General features: G+C 43.8%; 1 protein-coding gene across 2 annotated transcripts in view; it reads right to left on the reverse strand.

Moving 5' to 3' along the window:
- atrnl1b (attractin-like 1b) overlaps positions 1-16,452 on the reverse strand; it is a 169,809-nt gene that overhangs the window by 100,715 nt on the left and 52,642 nt on the right. Inside the window, exons 18-21 of one of the 2 annotated variants that reach the window (XM_056296653.1) lie at positions 15,783-16,016; positions 12,481-12,618; positions 6,494-6,587; positions 259-311 (exon numbers count right to left, since the gene is read on the reverse strand). In XM_056296653.1, the coding sequence (XP_056152628.1) occupies positions 259-311; positions 6,494-6,587; positions 12,481-12,618; positions 15,783-16,016 (519 nt within the window). Of the gene's footprint in view, positions 1-258; positions 312-6,493; positions 6,588-12,480; positions 12,619-15,782; positions 16,017-16,452 lie in introns of those variants that run through there. The other variant, XM_056296654.1, reaches the window with a different exon arrangement.

Consider the following 16,452-nt stretch of genomic DNA (forward strand, 5'->3'; position numbering starts at 1 on the left):
ACAGAGAAAAAGAGGAGACAAGAGAGAGAGAGAGAGAGAGAGAGAGAGAGAGTGAGACACAGAGAGAGACAGACAGACAGACAGACAGACAGAGAGCGCGAGAGACAGGGAGAGAGACAGAGAGAGAGAAAGAGGTGAGAGAGAGAGACAGACAGACAGAGATAGAGATACACAGAGAGAGAAAGAGAGAGAGAGAGAGAGAGAGAGAGACAGAGAGAGCAGTGTCTCCAGTAAGTAGTTATTAGTAGAGTTACTCACAGTAACAGGTTCCTCTGAGCGGGTTGCCAAGGTAACGGTTTTCTGAGTCACATCTGCAACAAGGAGAAAGGGAGACGGGGAGAAGATGAGGAGCGCTGACAGACTGATAGATTGAACGTTTCTTATCACAACTTGTTTGTGCCAACTACCAACACATTAGCTTCTGCTGCTGGCACCTCGTGGAGTTCTAAGCTGGTGAGGAAGAGGAGAGGACTGTTACTGCAGGAAGTTTCATGAGTTTTAGTGACGTTCAGTTCTGCTCATCATTCTGACACACTGACACACAGCTACCTGGACTAAACCACTAAGAGCTCAGTGTGGTTACCCTGTCTGTGTGCAACCCCTCACGTGCTATATCTGAAGTTCTGAACCAAGCTCAACAGGGCAAGCAAAAGTTCCTGCCCTGCTGAGTTCTTAAGTTGTGTGACATCATAATCCTAAAGTGAAATCCTAAACTGATAAGTTCTGATGGCAGCGCTGGTTAAGATGATCCATATACACATGTCATAGCTGTACACTGAATATTAGGTAAGTGCCCGTGTGTCTGGGAGTGGTCACTATCCAGTGGGTCCATCAGTCAGCTTCATTAAAAAGTCAACATCTATGCTGATGACTGTACTTTTACTTCTCAAGCTCCCACATTTTTATCTCAAACAGCTCCCACAGACAGTCTGTCTAAAATAAAGGAGATGGCCAGTCCTTGGCAGCAGAAAGCGCACACCTATGCTACCATGCCTGCACCTACTGGCTGTACAGCTGAAGGCCTTTCTGATGGTGTTTCTGACTCTCCTACAGAAAGACGCCTATCAGAGTTTGAACATTTAAATGGCGAGGTCTTTGTGTTTGCCGGTTACAAGAGACTCAGCCTTCAGCAATATTTCACCACCTGCTGGGCCACAAGATGTTCCCTGACCCAGCAGCTGATCAGATGTATCTGATACTCTTGTCTTTTTTTTTTTATTATAACGCAATTTCATTTTTTTTACACAACAGCCATTTTTTCATATGACTGGTGTTAAGGTGAGATGTTAAAAAAAACAAAAACAAAAAAAAACAACCATAATTTCACTTTTAGTGTTTGTGGCATAAGTGTTGAAACATTTAACAAATGCTGCAGTGGGTCCACACATTAGACAATTCTGCTCACATCACAAAATCCCATATTTATCAGAATCAGAAACTTTGTTGGTTCATTTCATGCACTAGTGCAAATGAAATGAAATGAAACATCGTTTCCTCCAGCCCACAGCAGTGCAACACAAAGACAACAACAACAACACATCCAAAAACTACAAGAACCCATAGATCCAAACTAACACATATATCTAAACTAAGAAAAAAAAATCACTGTCCAGGCAAACGAACGCCAGCCAGGATGACTGTCAAAACTGCCGGTCTGCATGAGCTAGCAATTAGCTTAGGCTGCCCCGCTTCCGCGTCCTGTCAGACCGCCCTCGGTGCTACCTCCCCGGTCGCAGCTCCAGGCAGGGCCGTGGTCCCTGGGCCCAAAGGACACAGCAGACCAAGCTCTCCCAGCCGATCCAGCGCCAGCTCTCTCAGCCATCAAATGAAGACAAACTTAGACGCAGACGTGGACAAAGACACCGCATGTACGATACTGGGTGAGGCCGCTGCAGATGTGAATTTGCACCACCATCTTCCCACACCGGAAGCGGCATATCATAACATCAATAATTACAACAATAGCAGATTATGGTGCAATTCAGGAACGAGGTTGTGCGTTCTACTCTAGCGGGTGGACTGACTGTCTGTTCATCACATTGGACAGGCTAATTATGTTACTGACAGAAATAAAAACTTAAAGTATGAACTTAACTTGCTTTTGGTTTCATGAGAGAGACAGTGTGTGTGTGTGTGTGTGTGTGTGTGTTGTGTGTTTGTTATGCTCCCAGATTTCGAAAACCCAGTGGAAACTAAAGACCATGGCTGTGATAGCAGAACGCTGTGTCCTTGTTCTCCTTCCCCCCATTGCCTCCTACACAACACACACACACACACACACACACACAACTCCTACACAACAGACACACACACAACTCCTACACAACACACTAACACACGACTCAAAGGCAATCTCTCGAGCACTTAACTGTGCTGCAGTTGACTGTGAGCTAATTTGCCACCACACGGCTGCACTTTAGCTGACAAAAGGGATGAATAACCACACTTGTGTACACCAGGGCTGCACAATTAATCACACTGAAACTGCCATTTGTAATAACTTAACCACAGGGAGGCTGTACTGGAAGTGTCGTGGATTCAAAAGAGCCTCTGATGTTAGCTGTAATGCAAAAGCTAAAAAAGCCAACTAGCAACAACTAGCAAGGCAGCAAAACAAATTGCTCTGAAACCTCAAACAATATTGTCAGACATTACATTATAATACATATTTTATATTGTATTATATGCAGAACACAGCGACCAAACACCCAGAATAATGAAACCTAAGATAAGATTGATCACCCTAAGATATCTGGTAAAATGACACTTAGCTTTAAAAACTAAACCTGCAGTTAGCATGATGCTACACGTGCTGCCGCCAAAAAACATTTTAAACTATTAAAGGTTTGTGCACATTTATTCATTTATTTTTTAAAGTGCAATTTTATCTCTTAATTTTCACTCATGCTGTGTGAGGTTTTTCTGGTGCCGCCTGTCAGTTAAAGTAAAACTACCAAAAAATGGCCTAAAATGTGGTCAAATCAAACACCATACTGATACATTCTTTCAACTTTCAACTACTGTGCTCCTAATACATAATTTAATCTGGGGAATTAACCCTATCACAAGGATCTTACATCTAGATGGCATATCAATACCGATTTTGCTCTCTGTATTGTGTGCTTCTATTGCAAACACACACAAACAAATGAACATTGAGTTTTTGCATGTTAAACCGGCAATATCACAGATTTCCACTGTCAGACTTCTATCTTTTGCTGTTAGATTACTACCTTTCATTGTTAGATTACTATCTTTCACTGTTAGTTTACTTCTTCTACTGTTAGATTACTATCTTTCACTGTCAGGTTGCTATCTTTCACTGTTAGATTACTATCTCTCACTGTTAATATTAATATCTTTCACTGTTAGATTACTATCTTTCATTGTTAGATTACTACCTTTCACTGTCAGATTACTATCTTTCATTGTTAGATTACTATATTTCACTGTCAGATTAATATCATTCACTGTTAGATTACTATCTTTCATTGTTAGATTACTATCTTTCACTGTCAGATTACTATCTTCCATTGTTAGATTACTCTCTTTCACTGTTAGATTACTATCTTCCACTGTTAGATTACTATCTTTCACTGTTACATTACTATCTTTCACTGTTACATTACTATCTTTCACGACGATCTCTGCTACTTCTCTCTGGCTGGTCCAACAGAGAGGAAGTCCAGCCTTATCCTATATATATATAGAAAAGCGCTATATATATAGAAAAGAGCTATATAAGATTGATTTATTATTATTATTATTATTATCCTCTCTGGTGGGCCAATCAATTCTGGCTAGCTAAATAAATGTCTGTTACTGTTATGTTTGTTGGACTAAGCAGAGCCTCTCTCTGGTTGGTCCACTGGAGAGGACTCTGCACATCCCCTCTGGTGGACCAACCACTGCTGCCTGAAGTAAAATGTGTCAGTTCCTGTCAAGGTTCACGGCCTGAGTTTTTTCACAGGAAGAGTCGGACCAACACCATTCTTTAAAATGCAAAAAGTTAAGTGGGCGTCCGGGTAGTGTAGCAGTCTATTCTGTTGCTCACCAACACAGGGATCGCCAGTTCGAATCCCTGTGTTCCCTCTGGCTTGGTCAGGGGTCCCTACAGACACAATTGGCCGTGTCTGCGGGTGGGAAGCTGGATGTGGGTATGTGTCCTGATCGCTGCACTAGCGCCTGGTCACAGTCATTTCACAGTCATTTCCTGTTACTACCAATGTTCCCCAGGGCTCTGTATTGGGACCCCTCCTATTTATTATTTATCTATTACCTGTTGGCCACATTTTCAGGAAATTTGGCAATCAATTTCACTGCTAAACGGATGAAACCCAGCTCTATCTATCCACCAAGCCTACCTCTACTTTTCCACCCACTTCCCTTTTGACTGCTTACTAGAAATTAAATCCTGGTTTTCATATCACTTCCTCAAACTTAATAGTGATAAAACAGAGGTCCTCCTAGTAGGTACTAAATCTATTTTGGTTAAAGTTGTTTTTCAATGACTATTGACACTTCTATAGTTCCTCTATCATGTCAGGTTAAGAGTTTGGGTGTCATCTTGGACAGCACATTATCTTTTGAAGCTCACATCAACAATATTACTTGGTCTGCATACTTCCAGCTACGCAATATTGATTGTCTTCGCCCGTCACTTACACCTAACAGCAACGCCATACTCATTCACACCCTGGTTACATCTTGTATTGACTACTTCAAGTCTGTCGTCTTTGGCCCTCCCCTCAAGTCTTCATAAACTTCAATTGGTCGAGAATTCAGCTGCCAGTATCATTACCAGAACTCCTTCGACAGATCATATCACTCCTGTTCTTAAGCAACTCCATTGGCTCCCTGTTAAATGCCGTATTGGCTTCAAGATCTTGCTTCTCACATTTAGGGCCCTTAATAACCTAGCTTCTTCATATCTTTCTGAACTCCTTCATAACCACACGCGCTCCCGCACTCTCAGATCCTCTTGTGCACTCCAAATCACTACACCATTGGCCCACTTGACTACCATGGGGTCTAGAGCTTTCAGTCATTCTGCCCCCCCCCCCCCCATGGAGCTCTCTCCCACAAGATATTCACAATATTGAATCTCTTTCAACCTTCAAATCCCATCTCAACACACACCTTTTCAAACTGGCATATTCAGTCTGATCCACGCTTCATTGAGTTTTGTGCAGATGATGATTTTACATCTACCTGTTGTGTTAACTTTTTATTGTCTTTGCTGCTTTGTTTCGATGTTAAGCTATCTGATACAGTGCTGCTTGTTTTTTAACTGTGTTCTGTAAGGTGTCCTTGAGTGCTCTGAAAGGTGCCCACAAATAAAATGTATTATATATGTGTGTGTGTGTTTGTATATATGTCACACCTATTTTACACAGTATTTTTTTGCACTCTTAATTGTACCAACAACACTAAACTACATTCCTAATGCATGTAATGCATGCACATGGCAATAAAAGAATTTCTCATTCTGATAGCACAAGCGCTTACACAATAACACAATTATTATTTCAAACCCTTTAAAAGAGACCATTCATGTGTTTAACAGATGAGACCAAGGTAATAACTACCTTCCCTTAAGTATGTCTCCTCTTTCACAATGTGCCTCAGAGCCCGCGGTATTGCCACAGAGCTCTATACCAAGTGATTTACGAGGTGGCGTGCAGCCCCTGACCCTCGCGTTTGTTTGAAATAACTTCCAATAAGTAGTTCCAGTCGCCAGGTTGGTGGTGTGGCGCTCGAACATTCAGGTTCTATTTTGCTCACGAAAACTTTGCTAGATGTAGAAGAAATGTTCTCTGGTCAGAGAGATGGTCTGTAGCCTAATGCTCAGCTGATTCCAAAAACAAAAAACATCCAGCTTTCACATCTCAATTTCAAGTTGTTTCTTCTTTTTTTTTTTTGTGGATCCCCCCCCCCCCTTTTTTTCTCCCCAATTGTATCCGGCCAATTACCCCACTCTTCCGACCCATTCCGGTCACTGCTCCACCCCCTCTGCTGCTCCGGGGAGGGCTGCAGACTACCACATGCCTCCTCCCATGCATGTGGAGTCACCAGCCGCTTCTTTTCACCTGACAGTGAGGAGTTTCACCAGGGGGACGTACTGCGTGGGAGGATCACGCTATTCCCCCCTGTTCCCCCTCCCCCTGAACAGGCACCCTGACCGACCAGAGAAGGCGCTAGCGCAGCAACCGGGACACATACCCACATCCGGCTTCCCACCCGCAGACAGTCAATTGTGTCTGTAGTGACGCCTGCCAAGACGGAGGTAATACTAGGATTCGATTTGGCGAGCCCCGTGTTGGTAGGCAACAGAATAGACCGCCACGCCACCTGGATGATCTCAATTTTAAGTTGAAAGAAGCGGAACTATAGTCAGATGTTTGGGACGTACTGACATTTCAAAAACACTGAACGATACTGCCAGTGTTTGTGTGTGTGTGTGAGTGTGTGTGTGTGTTTTAAGAGCACTTACAGCTGACACTGATCACCTTTGATCCCCTTGGTGGTACAGAAGCACTTGCCGGTCAGCACATGGCACACGTTGGCATGACCATTACACTTGCAGGCTGTAGGAGTAGAGGAGCAGAGAGAGGGGGAACAGAAATGATCAAAAGAAAGGTTTTTGCTTAGCATTATGCATTAACACAGTGTGTGCGTCTGTGTGTGTCATTTGCTTGCGAAACTCCACTGGTAGTAGAACGCTCTGAGTACACACTAAAGCCATTTTGATTTAAACTGGATGATTTCTAACGCACCTATGGCCGAAAAACTCTATTGTTCATTCTTTAACCTTGATCCGATTACTTCTTCCATGTAACGGGAGCCACCAGGGGAACACTGCGCACCTTCCCTGAAAAATCTAACGTCACTTTTCTGCAGGCACCTTCTCCTGAAGTTATTGAGACAGTCAGACCAAACAGCGACAGACACAACAGCCCTCAGGGTGGGGGGACAAAGTAATGCTGGAGCTAGCTGATCCTGGGTTATTGAGTCCTAAGCTCCTGAAAGCTAAGAAAACCATTATGTTCCTCCCTGTACAGGTGCTGGCTTCAACCGTGTAGGTGCGGTTTCACGTTACATGTAATGGCAGGAGCATCAACACTCCATATCTGTGACCACAAAGAACCAACGTTTGTTATTAACATCTTGCTAATGGTTATCCCCGCCTGAGTCAATTACCCTAATACCATACACACTAACACCCTACACACTAACACTATACACACTACCACAGTACACACTACCACCATACACACTAACAACTTACACACTAGCACCATGCACACCACCACCATAGACACTAACACCATACACACTACCACAGTACACACTAACACCATACACACCACCACCATACACACTAACACCCTACACACTAACACTGTACACACTAACACCTTACACACTAACACCTTACATACTAGCACCATAGACACTAACACCATACACACTACCACCATACACACTAACACCATACACACTAACACCATACACACTACCACCATACACACTAACACCATACACACTACCACCATACACACTAACACCATACACACTAACACCATACACACTACCACCATGCACACTAACACCATGCACACTACCACCATACACACTAACACCATACACACTACCACCATACACACTACCACCATACACACTACCACCGTACACACTACCACCATACACACTAACACCATACACACTAACACCATACACACTACCACCATACACACTACCACCGTACACACTAACACCATACACACTACCACCATGCACACTAACACCATACACACTAACACCATACACACTACCACAGTACACACTAACACCATACACACTACCACCATACACACTAACACCATACACACTACCACCATACACACTAACACCATACACACTACCACAGTACACACTAACACCATACACACTACCACCATGCACACTAACACCATACACACTAACACCATACACACTACCACAGTACACACTAACACCATACACACTACCACCATACACACTACCACCATACACACTACCACCATACACATTAACACTGTACACACTAACACCATACACACCACCACCATACACACTAACACCATACACACCACCACCATACACACTAACACCATACACACCACCACCATACACACTACCACCATACACACTAACACCATACACACTACCACCATACACACTAACACCATACACACTAACACCATACACACTACCACAGTACACACTAACACCATACACACTACCACCATACACACTACCACCATACACACTACCACCATACACATTAACACTGTACACACTAACACCATACACACCACCACCATACACACTAACACCATACACACTAACACCATACACACCACCACCATACACACTAACACCATACACACCACCACCATACACACTACCACCATACACACTAACACCATACACACTACCACCATACACACTAACACCATACACACTACCACCATACACACTAACACCATACACACTAACACCGTGCACACTAACACCATACACACTAACACCATACACACTAACACCATACACACTACCACCATACACACTAACACCATACACACTAACACCATACACACTAACACCGTGCACACTAACACCATACACACTACCACCATACACACTAACACCATACATACTACCACCATACACACTACCACCATACACACTAACACCATACACACTAACACCATACACACTACCACCATACACACTAACACCATACACACTAACACCGTGCACACTAACACCATACACACTAACACCGTGCACACTAACACCATACACACCATCATGTCTCAGGAATGCTATTCAAGTCTGAGATGACAGGAAGGGTTAATCCCCTCTTGTCAAGGAAGCTCCACTGCGAGCTCTGTTTGTCATTCTCCAATTCACTTGATAACAAAGGACCTGAGATAGTCCTCAAACACTCCCCATACCCACGGTCGCCTTGCTAGGGGAGGAAAAATACATTTAACATTTATCAATTTTCTGATAAATAAGGATGAGAAAGACACTTCGTCCTCGCTTTGGCGAAAATTTAGCTTTTGTTTCTCAGTGTTTTTTTTTAATCTAAAAGCTACTGTTTTTTTTTTGGTTTTTTTTTTTTAAATATTATGTATGTAGGGTGCAGTCCTTATTATCTTTGCTTCCTGTTCAATGCATTCAGGGTGATTTGGTTCAACTGGCTGTAACCAAGGCGGATTTATTTTGAAAGCACAGCACAGAAGACTTGCCAGATTCAGTGTATAAAATGGGTGTAAGAAACAAGTTATTGCCCTACTTAAATACACATTTCTTGGCTTTTAACTAACACTTTGGGGTTATCTTCCCTCCCCCCCTTTTTTCCTCCTCAATTGTACTTGGCCAATTACCTCACTCTCCCGAGCCGTCCTGGTCGCTGCTCCACCCCCTCTGCTGACCCGGGTAGGGCTCCAGACTACCACATGCCTCCTCCCATACATGTGAAGTCGCCAGCCGCTTCTTTTCACCTGACAGTGAGGGGTTTCACCAGGGGGACGTAGCACGTGGAAGGATCACACTATTTCCCCCAGTCCCCCCCCCCCCCGAACAGGTGCACCGACCGACCAGAGGAGGCACTAGTGCAGAAACCAGGACACATACCCACATCCAGCTTCCCACCCGCAGACACGGACAACTGCGTCCGTAGGGATGCGCGATCAAGCCGGAGGTAACACGGGGATTCAACCCCAAGATCCCTGTGCTGTTAGGCAATGGAATAAGCCGACACGCCACCCAGACGTCCCCAGCCATGTGTGTTAATTTGTAAAAAGTACCGCCGCTTGGCGGTTATAACACTGAATTACTGGGTATTTGTCAGACATCACAGTACTACTGATGATATACAGTAGTAATTACATGTAGCATGAACACCACATATGAACCCTTCTCATCTGGCAGGTACATACACATACTTATCAGTGACCCATACGAGGTCTACTCCAAACGTAAAGTTCTGCCCCTGTGAAGGGCTTGAAGGAGTCAGGACTGGACAGGGCTTTGTTTCCTCTGAATGAAATCATTAAGAGACAAATTGTTCTCACCGCTCACAAATCTATTCTGTATTACTACTTTTGTCCTTTGATGACGTGTAAAAGATGAGAGTGCCCTTCACAGAAGGACAGAAGAACTAACTCAATTTTTGAAGAATATGATGATGATATTGGACATATGCCAGAGGCTGCTGAAGAGCCAGAAAAGATCCTTTTTCAGCACTGATGAACAAATGTGGAATAGCATCGAAGTTGTGTTTTGGTTTCCGTCTGCCATGACAGGCATTTCTATGGATGCCCAGAGTGCCAACAAAGCGTCTCTTCCACAGACCACTGGCTCGACTTTTCACTGCTGCTGCTTTCACTCATGTTTTCTCAAAATGGTGGCGAATTCATTTTACTGCGAAACTAAACATCAATAGACATGCGCCAAGGGTTAAGGGGCAGCAAATGTCTTGCGGTAGCTCCTCCCATAACCACTGACATCAGCAGTTCCAACTTCTGGTCCAGCAGTTTTGCGGTGCTGAAAAAAACAAACATTGCAGTGCTGTGCCGGAGCCAGTATTCTGGCACCAGCACCAGTCTTTTGTCAATCAAAAAGCGTGGTACCGGTTCTAGATTAGGCACCTGCACCAGCACCAGGGTGGTGGAAAAGGGCCTAATATCAACACACCCAGGTTGCCATCCGCAGCCCCATCTTGGTGTCATATTTTGCAGAAAACCAGAATTTTAAATATGGTGTCTGGGCAGCATTTCCCCACTGCATTCCCAAACTGACGCATCGGAGTTTGTAGTGGTGCATTTCGTTTCAACCAGCAATGACTGCTTTGCCAGAGCTGAACTTCTGGGTGACGAAAGCACTCGCATGCCTCTAATTGGCTTGCCTTCAGGGTTTTCTGCCAGAAAGCTTCCGGGCTTGGAAGCTATGGAAGCAAAAACTAAGAAACATCCAAGGAAAGTTTCCAATGTACTAAGGGGAAGGTGCCCCTCAAGGCTGTGTTCTGAGCTCCCTCCTTTCCCCCCTCTTTACCCACAACTGCCTGCCAACTCACCATTAAAATGTAATAGGTAAGTCTGCAGATGACACCAGTCATTGGCCATACACCAACAATGACGAGACGGCCTACAGGGATGAGATTCAGCCCCTCACATCATGGTGCACTACCAACAATCTTGTTCTCAATGTGCAAAAGACAAAGGAGCTGATTGTGGACTTCAGGAGGACTAGAAACTGCAGCCACTCCCCCATACACATCAATGGGGTGGAAGTGGAGTGGGTCTCCAGCTTTAAATTCCTTGGAGTCCACATCAGCGAGGAACTGTCCTGGACATTAAACACCCAGGCCCTTGTGATAAAGGCCCAACAGCGCCTGCATTTCCTGAGAAGGCTGAGGAGCGCCCGTCTATCCCCCAAAATTCTCACCAACTTCTACCACTGCACCATAGAGAGCATCCTGACCAGCTGCATCTCAGTGTGGCACGGCAGCTGCACCTCAGTAGACTAGAAAGCTCTGCAGCGGGTCGTCAAGGTGGCCCAGCAGCTCCCAGCCATAAAAGACATTTATCACAAACGCTGCCTTCAAAGGGGTCTCAGCATCAGCAGAGATCCCACCCACTCCAACCATTGACTGTTCTCCCCCTGTGCTCTGGGAGGCGCTACAGGAGCCTCAGAGCCTGCACTACCAGGCTCAAAAACAGCTTCTTTCCGCAAGCTGTTACCTGCTTGAACCTGGCTACCCACTGAATGTCTGTAAATATGTTTATACTCGTGCTCTTTTTTTACTTTATCTTTAGCGTATGGTCTTCATCTGTATATATCTTATACTGTGTGTGCTATGTTTGTCTGTGTCTGTCTCGCAATGTTTGATGAAGCCGCAGCCCTCATTTCATTTTTAACATGTGCCTGCACATCGTTTTTAATGACAATACATTGAATTGAAATTGAAATTGAAATGACACAAGGTATGTACTGACAGAAACAGTTGATAAAATGTTCTTTGGATTTATTAAATTACTCTTTTACAGTTCTCCTTTGAGAATGGTAGACGACAGCTGATTTGTTTAATTACTCCAGTGAGTTCGGTTTCAGATTGTTCTTGTTAGCCATGTAGGCTATAGCAGAAAAATGTATGCACCGTTGAGGGTTAACTTCTGCTTGGCCTTGGATTGCATCGCCATCCACCATTTTTCTTTTTTGAAAATTTCCCAGCTCCTTCATTTCAAAAACATGTTGCATTATGGAACAATAGTGTCCACCAAAAGCAGACTCAAAAATCGAGCAAATGATAGTATGCATCTTGGTATTTAGAAGTATATATTTTTTTGTCAGTTTCCCGGTGCGAACACACACCGTTAGCAGTAGTATCAATTATGGCGTTTGGGACACAGGGATTATGTCTCTTACCTTGGCATTCTCCTCCATTGGTGGGGTCTCCATGGAAACCAGGCATGCAGGTCTGACAGTGTGGACCGGTGGTGAGGTTGCGGCACTGTTCACAAACACTGCCATTCACACAGGTGCTGTGGCCGTTACACTGGCACGCTGGAGACAAAGCACACATGTGTATCTGTGTGAAAGCACGCTTCGAGGTTGCATATATCTTGTGCTCACTTTGCCTCAACATTTTGCAGTCCATTAGTTAAAGAAAGGTAAAGCAAAACTTCAAAAATATTGAAAATGAATGTGAAAAATCTGGCCTTAAGCTCTTTTATCTGTATTGTGACACCATGAGTAACACTTAAAGGTATGCCAGAGCATTTCAGAGAAATATCCTACACCAATCAGCCAAAACGTTAAAACCACTGACAGGTCAGTGAATAACATTGATCATCTCGTTACAATGGCACCTGTCAAGGGGTGGGATATATTAGACAGCAAGTGAACAGTCAGTCTTTTGAAGTTGATGTGTTGGAAGCAAGAAAAATGGGCAAGCATAACGATCTGAGCGACTTTGACAAGGGCCAAATTGTGATGGCTAGATGACGGCTAGATGACTGGTCAGATCATCTCCAAAATGGCAGGTCTTGTGGGGTGTTGCAGTGGTCAGTACCTTCCAAAAGTGGTCCAAGGAAAGACCACTGGTGCGCTGGTGACAGGGGACTGATGCGCCTGAGGAGCAAAGGCTAGCTTGTCTGGGCCGATCTGACAGTAAAGCTACTGTAACTCATCCATTATCCAAACCGCTTATCCTGTTCTCAGGGTCGTGGGGATGCTGGAGCCTATCCCAGCAGTCATTGGACGGCAGGCGGGGAGACACCCTGGATAAGCTGCCAGGCCATCACAGGCCTGACACACACATTCACACCCACGGACAATTTAGTATAGCCGATTCACTTGACCTACGTCTTTGGACTATGGGAGGAAACCTGAGCACCCGGAGGAAACCCATGCAGACGCGGGGAGAATATGCAAACTCCACACAGAGGACGACCTGGGACGCCCCCCAAGGTTCGACTATCCCGGGGCTCAAACCCAGGACCTTCTTGCTGTGAGGCGACCACGCTAACCACTGCACCATCATGCCACCCTACTGTAGCTCAAATTGCTGAAAAAGTTCATGCTGGCTATGGTAGACAGGTGTCACTAAACACAGTGCATCACAGCTTACTGTGTATGGGTCTGTGTAGCTGCAGAGTGCCCATGATCACCCCTGCCCACCACCGAAAGCACCTACAATGGGCACGTGAGCATCAGAACTGGACCACGGAGCAATGGAAGAAGATGGCCTGGTCTGATGAATCATGTTTTCTATTACATCATGTGGAAAGCCGAGCGTGTGTGCATCATTTACCTGGGGAAGAGATGGCACCAGGATGCACTATGGGAAGAAGGCAAACCGGTGGAGGCAGTGTGATGCCCTGGGCAGTGTTCTGCTGGGAAACCTTGGGTCCTGGCATTCATGTGGATGTTACTTTGACATGCACCACCTACCTAAACACTGTTGTAGACCAAGTACACCCCTTCATGGTAACGGTATTCCCTGATGGCAGTTTTGGCTAATTGGTGTATATACTTTTTTTTCTTTTTTTTGTGTGACATAGACTTGTCCAATTTTATTATAGAAGTGTGCAACACCATCCAATCATTTAAACCTCCTTCCAAGGGGTGAAAGAACAGCACAGTTCCAGAGACCAATTCAAAGGAGTTGTCACATGGACTTGGCATCATTGCATCCACGAGTACTGACACTTTCCTGCTCACTTTTTATTTACAGGGAGAGCTAATGAAAGATGCCAAGAGACAGGGAGGTCTCCAGGATTTTTCTTCTTACTGCTGAAGGAAGAGGGAGATAGAGACAGAACTATTTGGGTGGTGCCAGGAGCTAACGCCTGCCGTAACATAATTGTTGTGATTTAAACAGGTCGTATCTTTAAAATACTCTCTTCATAGCTGGCATCTTCACATGTGTGTTATTATTAACCAGGAAATGTGATCCAAGTACACTTAAGCCCCCTATTGGCAATAGGAATATGCCCCCAACTGGCAAAACCAATCCAAAGATAATTTTGTAATTAGAAAGAGAATCATCTCGTTTATTGTAACTGATTTGTTTTATGATAATGTAGTTTATGTGTATTTATACACATTTTTAGCTGTGTAAGTAATGGGCTTGTTACAATAAATCTTACTTTTGGAGTTATTTGTAAATTTTCACTTTTATTAACTTCAGTTTCGGCTCTTTACTGAAACAGTGTCTTGAAAATCTGCCCTTACTTCTACACACTCACTCTGACAACTGTCCAATGTACAATTTACTCTTCACAGGGCTGCAATTCTACAGTAACAGTACTAAGCATTTCTGCAGTGACAGTACTTAGCATTTCTGCAGTAACAGTACTTACCATTTCTAAAGTAACAGTATTTATGAGCGAGAAATCGTTTGTTTTCTAACACTGAAATACAGTGGTGAATGTCCACTTGGTATAAAACAGCTTTAACCTTGATTAAAGGAAAAGCCTGTTATACAAAAAAAAAATGTGTGGCTTTATTCATTAATAAAATAATAATAATTTAATTTATGTATTTTTTACATTTAATTTAATAGATGTGACGTTTAATTTAATAGATGATTCCTTTAAAAACACATTGTAATTAATGATTAATTAAGTAATTTTAACATCAATTAAAATTAATTAATTGTTAATTATAATAACTAACTATTTTTTTCAGGGCACTACAATGGAGAAATATGTGATTTATTTTCATTATTAATGCAAAAAAATAAATTCTACTCTGGTCTCTCCTGGACAGCAAAACCTGCTGCATGTGGCTCCCATGCTCGCCAAGAGTCATGGAGAGACGTTTACATCTTTAAACCTCGCTGAAATGACAACTACTGAGCACTGGTCACAATAAGAGCTCCTCAGCTTATAGGCTGCAGCAACCATGCTATCGGTTTACACGGTGCGGCTGCATGGCTTGTGGCTTTGAGAGAGCATTATATCACTTAGTGGCATTTTTCTTACATTCATGAAAGCCATAGGGAGGTATGAGTTGCATAGGGAGTCTGTAACAGGCACCTCCTAAAAATGTCCCGTTGAACTAAAGACATTACAGTCAGTAGGTAATCAAAACCTCTCTTTTTCTATCTCCTTCTTTGCACATGTCTCTCTTTCAGTTTATTTGTGTGCTTTTTTGATTGTATACCTAAATAAGTATACATTTATATAACATATGGATCATGATTTCGGCGTGTAATTTCTTACCGGGGCAGTGGATGAAGGCCCACTCGTAGCCCTTGTCCCTGGGGCAGATTGCAAGGTCCAAGCTCATGTCCTGGAAGTGGTTCTGCGAGCCCAGTTTCGCTGGTCTCTTCATGGGCCCTCGGTAGGAGCCCTCTGTGCAAAGCCCCTTTCCCGTGCTGCTAGGATCGCCACACCAGCCACACTCTGGCTGCTCCAAGCACTGGCCACATGTCCGCAGGCCTGAACAATTCTGGGCTAAAGGGAGAGGTAGAGGGTGAGACTTACTTACAGTTGTGCATGAAATGCTCTGACATAAGTCTTACTGTGTCGCTATGGCTTGATTGAGACCATAAATGTTGAACATTAAATTTGTGTTCTGCATTCACAATCCTAAATTCTGTTTTCCCCTTTACTAGTTCAGCACAAGTATCATTCAGATATATCTGCAGCTGGGTTTATCCTGCTATGCTTACATCACTTGGTCCCAACATCAGTCAAGCGCTTATAGATGGTTTTTCACCTTTAGGCCAGGCATACACTGCTGTATAATTGGCCATATTTTATGCCCAATTCACTTGCTCATATCTTCCCAAATCATCCTAGTGTGACATATTTGCAGATTCAATCTTTAGCCTTCCGCTCTACTCACAAGACATGTGTTGCATCTCCAGTAATATCTAACATACTTCAT

The sequence above is a fragment of the Lampris incognitus genome, chromosome 17, assembly GCF_029633865.1.
Source record: "Lampris incognitus isolate fLamInc1 chromosome 17, fLamInc1.hap2, whole genome shotgun sequence".
Taxonomy (NCBI): domain Eukaryota; kingdom Metazoa; phylum Chordata; class Actinopteri; order Lampriformes; family Lampridae; genus Lampris; species Lampris incognitus.